This window comes from Chlorocebus sabaeus, chromosome 23, assembly GCF_047675955.1.
Source record: "Chlorocebus sabaeus isolate Y175 chromosome 23, mChlSab1.0.hap1, whole genome shotgun sequence".
Taxonomy (NCBI): Eukaryota; Metazoa; Chordata; class Mammalia; order Primates; family Cercopithecidae; genus Chlorocebus; species Chlorocebus sabaeus.
Genome location: NC_132926.1, coordinates 53699212 through 53712234, shown reverse-complemented (window position 1 = coordinate 53712234; position 13023 = coordinate 53699212). Strand labels below are relative to the sequence as shown.

General features: G+C 35.3%; 1 protein-coding gene across 1 annotated transcript in view; it reads right to left on the bottom strand.

The window, feature by feature from the left end:
* FBN2 (fibrillin 2) overlaps window positions 1-13023 on the bottom strand; it is a 276282-nt gene that overhangs the window by 38260 nt on the left and 224999 nt on the right. Inside the window, exons 37-46 of the mRNA XM_008014309.3 lie at window positions 10239-10400; window positions 9484-9552; window positions 8897-9022; window positions 7610-7735; window positions 6873-7025; window positions 4752-4820; window positions 3443-3568; window positions 3132-3257; window positions 2578-2703; window positions 624-740 (exon numbers count right to left, since the gene is read on the bottom strand). Of these exons, the coding sequence (XP_008012500.3) occupies window positions 624-740; window positions 2578-2703; window positions 3132-3257; window positions 3443-3568; window positions 4752-4820; window positions 6873-7025; window positions 7610-7735; window positions 8897-9022; window positions 9484-9552; window positions 10239-10400 (1200 nt within the window). The remainder of the gene's footprint in view (window positions 1-623; window positions 741-2577; window positions 2704-3131; window positions 3258-3442; window positions 3569-4751; window positions 4821-6872; window positions 7026-7609; window positions 7736-8896; window positions 9023-9483; window positions 9553-10238; window positions 10401-13023) is intronic.

Sequence of the window (13023 nt, the reverse complement as noted above, 5' to 3'; positions counted from 1 at the left end):
CCCTCTCCCACTCACTATCAGTTTCCATTTCACATTTGTATGTTGCTGTGGGCCAAAGGCTAAAGTCCTGTACTGCGCATAGGAGAGATTTCTGAGGGCTAATCTAGAAACCTAGTCACCATTCTTTCTTTTTTTTTTTTTTTTTTTTTTTGGAGTGGGGGAAGGCATCTTGGCTTCAAAAGCTGATGGAAAATGAAATGTCAAGCCATGACAAGTGGAAGTAGGAGGCTACTGGTACTTGAATGTAAATAATCCAGAATGGATTTAAATGAAATACTTATAATAACTTTGAGACAATGGTCTATTTTTGATCTCATTAAGGGAATACAAATACCCCAAACCATAAATCAGTCCCAATATGTTTACTGTGATCTGAATGACCTTTTTTCCTGAATTGACTGGTTGACTGACAAAAGGGTTCAAGCGTATATTGTCTTGTGACAATTTAGGCCAATACTGTGGTATCAGTTAACTAGAAACCAGTCAATGATATTATATATCTTTTGGCACATATTTGCAATTTTAGTAATATAATTTTTTTTTGGTCTTTAGTTTTGTTTTTTATTTCAGCACATTGTGTGGAAATGAAATAGAAGCAATAAAAGACTGAATGAAGTACTTACCCAAGCAATCATTATTATGAGTGAGTTCAAACCCTGGGTAGCACAGACAGTTATAGGATCCAACGGTGTTTTTACAAGTTCCATTTCCACACGGATGCCGCTCGCACTCATCAACATCTACAAAGAAATATTGGCTCAAAAAATTAAATTTTTAACTGGAAAAAAATAGGCTATTAACCCTTTTATATGTTTAAACTATGGAATTATTTAGATTTTCCTAATTCAGTACTAGGAACTCTATCTCCTTGAGGAAAATGAGTATGAGATAGAGAAAAATCAAAATTACAAGAAATCTAAATTGTAAAATTATAAGAAAATAATACAGTTTAACAGGTACTGACTGTCAGATAATACTCAGACATAGCCTAGGAGAGCATCCCCCTAGCAGAGATGTATTAATGAGCAGGTCTGCTTAATAATTGTAAATAAAACTGATCTTCTAAAATATTGAAACAATTTGTTTCCTTATAAAAGGCATTATAAACACTTACCCAGAAATTTAAATCCCTTAATTTGAGTGGGAAAACAAAGATAAACTTTAGTTTACTTAACTGTATGAAGTAATGAAATCCAAATTGAAGTTTATTAGAATTCACTATTAGCCTTCAAAAAAATTGAATTAAGAAAATACTTAGAAAGGTCATCTGTCATATGAGACAGCAGACTCCCCAATTATGAATTCCAGTCTGCTGAAACTCTACCACACCAAAAAAAAGGGTGGGGGTTGGTATTGTTCTTTAGGAAGGAAGGTCTGTATAAGGGAGGTCTTACTGAAGAATCCGACTAGTTTTTATCATGGAAGAATTGTTATGAGTAGACAGATCTTCCCCATAAGAATTTCTGAATCATAAATCTCACATTTTTTTTTTTTTTTTGGTAAATCATACTCTCTCTGGGAGTATGGCAAGAAGCAGCATGTATAAGCAAGCATTCTTAGGGAGTTCATGCAAATAAGACCAGATCTTGTATATTCCTTTGTATAAGCATCACCTAGAGAATTTTCCCTGCCATTATGGGAGAATTCCAAAGGGAGGACTCTTAGGAGACAATGGATGAACCTGGAGGCACACTCCAGGTATTCCCTGTTGTATGAATGTGTCATGAAGGAAACCAGTCCTGTGGTACTGAAATCTGATTTTAACATTCACATAGATAATATCTTGAATATCAAAAGAGTAGCTGAACAGCCCTAGCCTTTTCTACACTGAGAACATGCTAATTATAAGCAGCCAAGTTTTAAATTTGATTTTCCCCCTTCAAGTGCAAAGCACAGAAAGAAAACTCTTCAGCAGAGGCAGAGCCAATGGCTGACATCAGACTTAAGGGGTTATACTCAATCCCAGCTTCATGGCATCCAGCCCATCTGTCTTTGAAAACTTATTAATCATCAGCTCAGCAAGAACTCACTAAGCACTATTATCACTTGACTACCCATTACATTAGCTACTCGGAATTTTTAAAGAGTTGCGCTATATTTGCTCCTGAAGCGATTTTTAAGAGATAAAACAGAAAATATGTACATAAATCCCATGTATTCAACAATTTGTTTTACAAAAGTATGTGCATCTGTGTATAAATTTATTAAGTTTAATGCTGTCACTCTTACTACTTTCTTGCATTCCAAAATGGTGTCTTGATGAGAAACATGAAAGTAAAGGGCAGCGGGTGCTATGGTAAGTTCCACACAAGCCCAAGTGACTGAGAGTGCATATCGAGCCATGTGAACATCTTCTAGAGAAAAAGCTGTGAATCACTGAACTGAAGAACATATTGCAGTATGTCCCTGTTTGCAAATTTTATACTGAATCAAGACTTAAACAGTTTGACCTAGTTAATTTTTTGCAAGACTGTTTCTGACAGACACATAGTAGTTAGTCATGGCACTTGATGGAACTGTGATCTGTTCTGGAGTCCCAGCCCCACTTCACTCCCTGGAGCCACATGTCCTTCTTACCCATGCACATGGTCTGGTCCTGAGAAGCCTTAAAGCCATTGTGGCAGATGCACTGGTAACTTCCTTGCAGATCAACACATAAGCCATGACTGCAAACGTTAGGAATTTCTAAACATTCGTTGCGATCTAAAACAAACAAACAAACAAAACACGTTACATGTATCTGATTTTTATTAAGATTTCTTCATTTTTCACAGTTGTGTTTCTCTAATCTGCTATTAATTATTACAGACAGGCTGAAAATGAACCATAACAATAGCTGAATCGAAATGAACAAGGCTTTAACTTATCCAACCCTCTTTATTTAATCATGCAATTATTTATGTTTTTTTGGTATCTCAAGGATATTATTTTGTTTTAGGTCCAATCCTGGGGAAATCCATTGAAGAGAACTATTTTCTTAACAAAATAAAAGATATGGTGAAATAGATTCACTATAAATGAACAGACTGAGAGAGAAAATCTTTCTGAAATTATTCTTGCAAGTATTTTTTGATAGGAAATCTAAGGAATCTTTTGCTCAGTGCCAAAGAATGAGTCAGCCTCTTTCTTACCTACACAGGCCCCATTGGGTGAAAGTTTGAAACCCGCGGCACATTCACAGCGGTAACTACCAGGACTATTGATGCAGTCTGCATTCCGCTGACAGAGATTATCACCATTGCTGCACTCGTCTATATCTGAAAGAGCAACAGTTCCATTTTAAGGAGTCCTTTTTATTATTGTATTAGCGTTACATTCACGTCACACTTTGATGATCAATTCTTGAAAAATTGTAAAGAAATAGTAAAAATCAGAAACCATCTAAATGCTATTTATGTATACCAAATTATACTGGATAAAGGACATACATTATTCAGATTACCTTCGCAAACCAACAGCAGGTCATTGTAACTGAATCCTGTAGGACATTCACAGCGGAAACTGCCAATCTGGTTAATGCACACACCGTTTGCACAAATGCCTGGAATCTCTTTACATTCATCAATGTCTGAAACGGAACAGATTTGGTCAAATATATGTTGTTCTGCTTAATGTACTTACCATATAACCTTGAATAATGGTACATGTACCCTGGGATGAGAACAAATATTCAGTGTCACAAAAATCAATTATATACTGGCATGGATAATTTTTTTGGTTTATAAAAACATATATACCAGAAAACAGAAACAGTGATGGAAAAAATGTAAGTAGCTGATAAAATATACCAAGTAATTTCAGAGTCAGTATAGCAGACGAACTTCCTAGGCAATCAAACCTCTTCTTCAGGTTACCCTAACTGCTGCTAGTCATTTGTTTAAAAAGCTATGTTTTCATCATTGTATGTATTTTGTTTTATCATGTATTCATAACGGAGACTTAAAATCATATTGCTTAGGCCAGGTGTGGTGGCTCACGCCTGTAATCCCAGCACTTTGGGAGGCTGAGGTGGGCGGATCACGAGGTGAGGAGTTTGAGACCAGCCTGACCAACATGGTGAAACCCCTGTCTCTACTAAAAATACAAAACTTAGCCTGGTGTGGTAGTGGGTGCCTGTAATCCCAGCTACTCGGGAGGCCGAGGCAGGAGAATCACTTGAACCTAGTAGATGAAGGTTACAGTGAGCCGAGATTGCGCCATTGCACTCCAGCCTGGGCAATAAGAGCAAAACTTCATTTCAAAGAAAAAAAAAAAAAGATATTGCTTACCAAATCTTTGAGGAAGGAAACTAGAGTGAGCAACACAATGTACATTTAGAAGGAATTAATTAATATGAAAAATAAGTCTGCAAATTCATATTTAGACCAGTAAAAAGGGAAACTGCAAAAATACACCAAAAATTTAAAAATGTACTTAAGAAAATAGCAACTAAAGGTTAAAATAAGGTAGATTATTTAGAGTCATGTAATACAATGTGCATGACAAGGACAACTGAAGCTTTAGCATGGTGGATGTGGCAAATATTGAGATAGTCACATGACTACCATAACCCAATCACCAGACTATGCTGATGGAGTATCATTATTAATACTTGGTTAGAGTCTGTAAGCCTGTTATTTCTCTCTTATCTTACTATATTAGATTGGAATCCAGATTATTATGTTTTGCAGTATTCTTAAATTTTAAAAACACAGATTTTTACAGAATGATACACGTATGTATTAAAACAAACATAATCTGGAAAAACTCACCAACAGCTTTTCCTGTATGAATGTCAAAGGTGAATCCAGGAATATTTCCACATATGGTTTTAAAGTCAGCTTTAAAATATAAACAAAGCAATGCACTCTTAAATTTCTCAAATTCCTTCAAAATAACATTTTGTATTACTTTCACAAACAAATATATTTTACATTATTCACAACCAGACATTTTGATTTCAATTATATTTATTTGATAGCAATGCCAGCTTCTACTAGGAGTGGATCTAGGCATTCTTTACCATTATCATCATTGTTATTTCTATTACTCTAACTTTTTACTGCTCTGATATCAGAAGGCAAGTAAATCATTATAAGATTCAAAATGTTTATTTAGATATTTAAATACTTTTTCTTTTGATACGCAGAGCTTTAAAAAACATCCAATATATAAAGATTTAAAAAAGAGAAGTACAAATTGAAAAAAGAATTACAGATCGCACAAAGATATAGACATGCAAAATAACGTTGTAGAGGAGAAATAGGTAAACAATGAATAATGAATGAGATACGAATTTTGTCTTTTTTTTTTTTTTTTTTTTTTACTGTGTCTACTGGTTGGAATGTGAAATTCGAATCATCAAAAATAATGCATTATGAAATAAAATAGGGACTATAAGAGGTATTCTCACACATAATTCACCAAATGAATGGAAATTTAAAAGAATTATAATTTGCAGGATGAAAATGCTTCTGACACTCAATGCTATACAAGTGAGTAAAACTCCTGAAAACAGTATTAGGTAAAACTTGAACTGCATACTATATTCCAAGTGCTATCAGGTCAGGGATGCTGTATATTTCATCCACTAATATATACCGAGTAGTGAGAACAGGGAGAAAGACAATAGATGCTCAATTTAATGGTTTCTAATTGTCTGGCAATGCACACATTATAATTTATATGTATAATCTCCCTAATTGTCGCTGCAACCATATGAGTTAGTCACTGTAATTATTTATTATTCCCATTTTATACATGAGAAATTAGTTTCAGAAAGGATAAATACTCTGCAGGAGGTTCCACAATAAGTATCCTAAGAGTTTTGATTTAAATACAGACCTGTCTCTCAAATCTAAGCTTTCGCTTCTTCTCACAAAGAAAGTGCCATTTTAATTCCCCAAATCAATGATCTTCAATTTCTAACTACACAGTTTGAAAGCTGAGAATTGTAGGAATGTTTCTATTTAATTGTATGGAACATAATAATGGCAAGATAAGGCTAAGAAAATCCATTTTACCAGTGAATTCGAGTCACTGAAAAAGGCCTATGTGTTGCTTTTCACCATTTCTCTCCTTAATTTATTTCATCAACACATTAAATGAAACATTTAAATACAAATGCCCTAAGTAATATTTGGTAACAAATATATAATCACCGTTTCTTATTTGGCCTATGGGTTCCACTCTTAGTATCTATAGTTATTAAAAGTTGCCGTTCTACAGGTCATAAAAGAGAACCTGATGGACAGCAATTTTAAGACAAGCATTTTTGGTCTTATCTCTATTATCTTTCACTTTTTCTTTCAAAAGAATCTGTCTTGTGAAAAAAACATGACCAAGTAAAGACAAGCTCTATTTTTTGCCTAAAAATTTCATTGATGTCTGAGGAAGAAGATGTAAAGGCATATTTTGACAATGGGTTGCTTTTATGTAAAATTTGCTCATAAAAACACTTTTTGCATATTTTCCGTGACTGAACTAAAAAAACAAACTTTTTGAATTTAGTTTTTTTCCCAAATATTACAGCTTCCATGTCTAGCACAGTGGCATATAGTACTTGCTCAAGAAGTATTTATTTGATGAATAAATCAATAATTGACAAGCATAGTTTAAGATACTGAGTTTAAATGGACTAATGCTATAAACTCTTAACTCTTCAGCAATGGATCTTATTTTCAGGATTCACAAGCCTATTCAACATAATGTCTCAGAAGTTAGTGCGTGAATCTCAAAGAGGGCCACTTGGGAAATAGAGCCATATGATGCTCTTGAATATTTTCAGAACTGAGCATCTCTAGTTTTAGCACGCATTGACTTTGACTATATTGTTACATGTATGCATGTATCACTGACACGGCAGTCAGCGGAAGCACGAGCCATGTGCTTACCTGTTCCTGGAGTTGGGCATGGTTCACAAGGTTTGTTCCAGGCTTTGCCCACATTATATGTGCAGCAGCACATCCTTTTTGTCACATTGAAAGGCAACTCATTCTCACAAGTGGTTCCATTATAGCTTCGGTAGCAAAAGCTTTTTCTCATGTCTACATAAAGAAAAACAAAGAAGCTAGCCATTTGTATCCACGCGTAGTTTATGATGAAGCCCACACTGCTGTAGACATCAAGCTTTCCTGATGAACACAACTCTGAAAACCTTCTGAGTCATTTGAAGCTATCTTAAAATAAGTCTTTAAATATAAATCATTTTTAGATTAACACCTCTCCTTTATTCTTAAAGGATTTCACTTATAATTTTCTTTGGAGACAATGTTAATACATATTTATTTTTCTCTCACAATCATTTATTTAATTAAAAAAATTAAGCATTAAAATTTAAATGTTACTTTATTTGTATATTAATGTTTACACTCTATGAATGGAGATGACAAATTTACAAATATATAACATTTGAGGAAATTTTCTACATTAGACTCAAGCTTTTAAAAATGTAAATGTATATCCAAAGGTCAAAAACTTGATACTAAGCCAGCAGCTTACAAGATTCTGAAATATCTCAATTCATGAAGATTTAACTTTCAAACTTCCTGAATAATAGTTCTGAGACGTAAGTGCTTTAGGTGTGAAGTCGACAACTGTGCTCTAATCAATCTCAGAGTTCTTTACCTACCCATGCAGTTGTGGCCTCCATTGACCTGCATGTACTCAGGTGGGCAAATGCAGGTGTAATTTCCCAGGGTGTTATAGCAGGTCCCAGGCCCACACACACCAGGATGTGCAAAACACTCATCAATATCTAGAGTAGGCAAGAATATCCATTAATTAATAAATATATTTTTTCAATGAATTTATATTACTTAGATGACTGAACAAAGCATAGGTGATTCTCTAAATCCCTATTTATGCAAAATTTAGAAATAAATATGCCAAATACGCATTTATAAAACACAGATACACCTTTCTTCAAAAGAAAAAAATACTCATATTAAAAAATATAAAGCATCAAAAGAAATTATTCTAAAGTGGCAAAAAATAATTTCCTTGGCACCTCTATATATATATATATATATATATATTTAAATTGTAAATCACATTCTTCAATTGGAATTTCTTTAAAGCCTGTTTTCGTCCTATGTCACTTAGGCTAAGTTTTAATGCCAACTTTAAAGTGAATGCAGGTTGGGAAAGCCTTTGTCTTTGTAGCTTCTTTCAAATTAGTAACAATTCAGAGATTCTTAAAGCAGTGCAGCTGCTGGTTGTTCTCCTTATTATATCCTATTTCTTCCAGATGTATTTATCGAACGTGTTCCAAAAGAAAAGTTAAAATGGAAATAATTACGCTACATGCTTAATATTCAGTTAGAAGGATTCATTCATTTCACAATTAAATATTGAGATTCTACTGTAAGCTAGAACTTGTAGCTGTAATGATGAGTAAGATGTGGACCGTGACTCCAGAAGCTCCCAGTTTAGTGGTGAGACAGGCCCCTAAAACAACTGAAATACCATGTGATAAGGTGAGGGGACAGAAGCAAGAATGGCAGCTGAATAACCTTTGAACTTCTTCATACCATACAGTCCAACCTTTAAAAAATTACTGATCAATATTAAGTTAATGGTCACACTGAAGCTTACCAATTTTTCCTATGTAAAATGTAATTCTTATCAATATTTTCACTAATAACTTACTTAATATTGTAGGTTTTCACACTACCCCATTTTCCCAATTTATATTTAATCAAGCCTCCTAGAAAAATACAGTGAATTATGGCAATGAGCTGTAAATTAATTTGTCTATCATCATACAACTTAGCCACATTGATATGAAAAGAAAAAAGCTATGAACCAGTCTTAATTAAGCCTTTTGTAGAATTTGAGGACGGGCCTTTCCCCCAGGCCTCGGCAGCCATTTTGTTTGGAACAGCACTGAGCATTTTAGGCATCAAATTCACCTCACCTTCACAGATGCGAGTTTCCTCGCTGAGGTAGTAGCCTTGTGGGCACTCACACTGGAAGCTCCCAAAAGTGTTGATGCAGTTTCCACCCTGGCAGAGACCTGGTAACTCCTGGCATTCGTCAATGTCTGCAAAAGGGGAGACAGTGCACTTAAAACAAACACCTTCATGAAGGATAAGAGTTAGTATTAGATCTTTCAAAACTGTGATCTTGTAAGAATCAGCAGACTTCTATGCATCCAAATGAATGTACACATAGATGGCAAGTTTATTCTGCTCAAGTATCTTCTTGGCTTTGTCATGGAACTTTTACCATTATCTGAGAAAATGAATAAAGTAAGTTGGGGATTATTCAAGGTAGGGGACAATGGGAAAGAGTTTCTCTGCAGAACAGTCAGACATCAAATCACTGCAATGGATCATTACCACTTGATAAAAGTGGTTGTTTACCATTTTAGTAATTAAAGTTCATCTATAATTTTACTAAATTAACTTGCTGGGACTGCTCTGCCCTAACTTTTCCACCAGCTTTTCTCTAAAATTAACTCTTTACCTTGTTTGAATCTGGGTGACAGTGGGATTAGCTCACCTTCTAAAATGATTGTGATGGGGTTAGGTCTGAAGCCTTCACCTCCGGGACACAGGGTGTAATATTCCGCTACAAAACAATAGAAAAATAAGAGGTTTGATACCCATGTCCAAGTGGCTGAGACAATGAGCAAGCGTTCAGCAAATGACAGGCTCAATATACTCATCCTAAGGGATGTATCCAAATTTTTCTTAGTGCCCTTTCATATACATTTAAAGTTACATATTTTACATAAAAGATCATACTTTATTAATCACATACACAGTAGAATAACACGAACCATTTGTTTTTAATTAAAGAAAAAATTCCCTCACAGTTCTTTTAGCTAGTAAATTAAGTTTAGAGAATACAGGTTTTGGTTCATGTTCATATCAGAACAGATGTTTCAATTTAAGGCATTCTATAATTGACTTCAGGAATACAACACACCTAAGAAGCTGAACTAAATAACCTTTGAGAAGAATCAGGAATATGTTTTATCTGTGATATCATGGAGAATTGATATTAGTACTATTCATACATAGTTACGGTTAAAAATTATTTTTTTAACATGTCATGATAAAACACAGGAAGAGAGGAATTCAAATCCTTTAACACTCTTGGCTGGTTTCAGTGTCATCACTGAAAGTAGTCCAAATTCAATTTTTTTTGTTTTGTCCTCACTAAACACTCCTTACTCCCAGCTCAGGAACAAAATTGCAACGAATCTTTAGACACCAGGTGGTTTTCTGTCTCTTCTTCAGCTTTGTACTTACTGCTATTGACAGGGGGGCATGTCTCACAGGGGTTTCCCCAGGCCTTTCCCAGAGAGCAGCAGCATGAAGAGCGACTGACGCCCACCCCGATCTCGGTGTTGCAAGACAGACTCCCATCTCCTCGAGGTCCAAACTTCAGGTAGCAGTTGCCCACACGGTTGTCTGTAGAGCAACAAAGGAGCTTACACTTGCCCTTGCTTACATAGTAAGGACTCCATTTTAGGGCAAAGTCACTCAAAGGATGAAATTCAAATTTTGTACATTAACATGAAAGGCTCCTTTTAATCCTTACTACCAAGCGATCACCTGCTTTAAACTTTTTCAAGATTGAGTCAGAGGAAGCCAATTATGGCAGACTTTCCTATGTTTAGAAATCCACACAGACCATATTTTCCTATACTCATGGAATGGACAAGATAGTAAGACATTTCTCATTTGGCACATACTGCACCTTCAATAATATGAATACAACACATTTTTTGTATAATTAATCTATATCATGAGTTTATCCAATGGTTTAGTTTCAACTTGCATAGCTAACTTTGCAGGTTTTGGAAAAGATAGCCTGTAACAAACTTAGAGAAGATATTTAAGGGATCAACTAATCTAAGGCTTTTCTTTATCTCTACAGTTATCATCCAGATCACTCCATTGAGTCTATGGGTTTAAATAATACTTTTTTGTTGAGAACTTTCAAATTCATGGTTCTGTATCTCATCTCTCCCATGAACTCTAGACCCTTCTGCCAACTGTCTATTTCATTTCTTCTCTTAAACATCTAATAGTTATTTCAAAGTTAACACATCTAAAATCAAACTGTCGATGCTCTTTCCTCCATGTACAAAATCTGCTGTCTTCTCTCCCAGTCTTCTGCATTTTCAATACAAGGAAATTCTTTTTTTTTTTTTTTTTTTTCAGTTGCACAGGCCCTAAGCTTTGACATCATTTTTGACTCCTTATTCAATCCAGTAATAAGGGCTGTCTACTCAACCTTCAAAACATATCTGGAATCAGCCATCCTGGCTAACTTGGTGAAACCCTGTCCCTACTAAAAATACACAAAATTAGCCGAGCATGGTGGCGGGCGCCTGTAGTCCCAGCTACTGGGGAGGCTGAGGCAGGAGAATGGCGTGAACCCAGGAGGTGGAGCTTGCAGTGAGTGGAGATCGTGCCACTGCACTCCAGCCTGGAGGACAGAGCGAGACTCCATCTCAAAAAAACAAAAACAAAAACACAAACAAAAAACCAACCAAACAAAAATATCTGGAATCTGTCTACTTATCACTGCCTCTATCACTACTATCTTTTTTTTTTTTAATCACTACTGAGTTCCAGCCACGGTCATTATCCCTTTACCTAGTCTAATGTAATAGTTTTCTAACTCTTTTCTCAACTTCCATTCTTGACTAAACTATGGTCTACTTTTCCTTCTGTAAGCCAGAGTGACCCTTCAATAGCATTACCTTAGGTCAGGCAACCACCAATAGCTTCTCTTCTCAACCAGAATAAAATCTAGAGTTCTTAGTAGTCTACAGAGTAATTTTCATCCCTGGCTGCATGTTAGAATCATTTGGGCTTTTTAAAAAAACTAATTTTCCTTTATTTTTTATCTGAGTTTGCATTTTGTTTTTGTTGCTGAATCTCAGATGCAGCAAGATTCTCATGGTCCCGCTTCTAATTAGGTTTATTTTTATTTATTTATTTATTTATTTTTTGGGGACGGAGTCTTGCTCTGTTGCCAAGCTGGAGTGCAGCGGCACGATCTCGGCCCACCGCAACCTCTGCCTCCTGTGATTCTCCTGCCTCAGCCTCCCAAGTAGCTGGGACTACAGGCGCCTGCCATCACATCCAGTTAATTTTTGTATTTTTAGTAGAGATGGGATTTCACCATGTTGGCCAGAATGTTCTTCATCTTTTGACCTTGTGACCTGTGCCCGCCTCAGCCTCCCGAAGTGCTGGCGTAACAGGCATGAGCCACTGTGCATGAGCCACTGTGCCTGGCCTAATTAGGTTTATTTATTCCTCATTTATTCACCTGTTCTTTCTCTCTCCTCCCCCTCCCTTTCTCTTTTATCCCTATTCTGCATTCCCATTCTCCTTCTCTACCAGATCATCCAAATGTATTTAACGTTACTACTTTTTACATGTGCTCCTGCAAAATAAATATTTTTGTTTTAATGTGTTCATTTTAAATTTACACAAATGTCTTTTGTCATACATCTCATTTCATTTTTATAACTTTTCTATTCATGCTTGTTCTGTGAATCTCCAGTCTGTCAGCTTCGTGGTGTACAACTGCCTTTAAAAAAAAAAACCCTCCTCTCCAAAAATGGTTTCTAAAACTCTACCACCACAAAGAATGCTGCAATGAACATCATATATGTGTCTCTGTATGGGCCTGTGAGTTAATGCCATTGGCATGCAGAGCCACAAAAGGAATTGTTGATTTACAGGGTTTGCCTATACTTAGCCTTCAGTCAGGAAAAATAGTCATCATTTACCAACTACATCCAATGAACCCTTTAATTTTTACTATTTTTAAGTAATTTAAAAAAACCATTTACAGAAGAAAGGTATATTATAAAAACTAATATACAGAACAAAAAAGTTGAAAACAACTTTATTAGCAATATTAATAAGAATTTAATCGTAGCTAACTCAATTTTTTAATCTGTATTTTCTTGGTTTTGAAGATATTCTACTCAAAATGATCTTCTGAATGCAACTAATTGCTTATCAACTATCATTCATGAACTTGGAATATATCCATTTTGTAAAAACCATT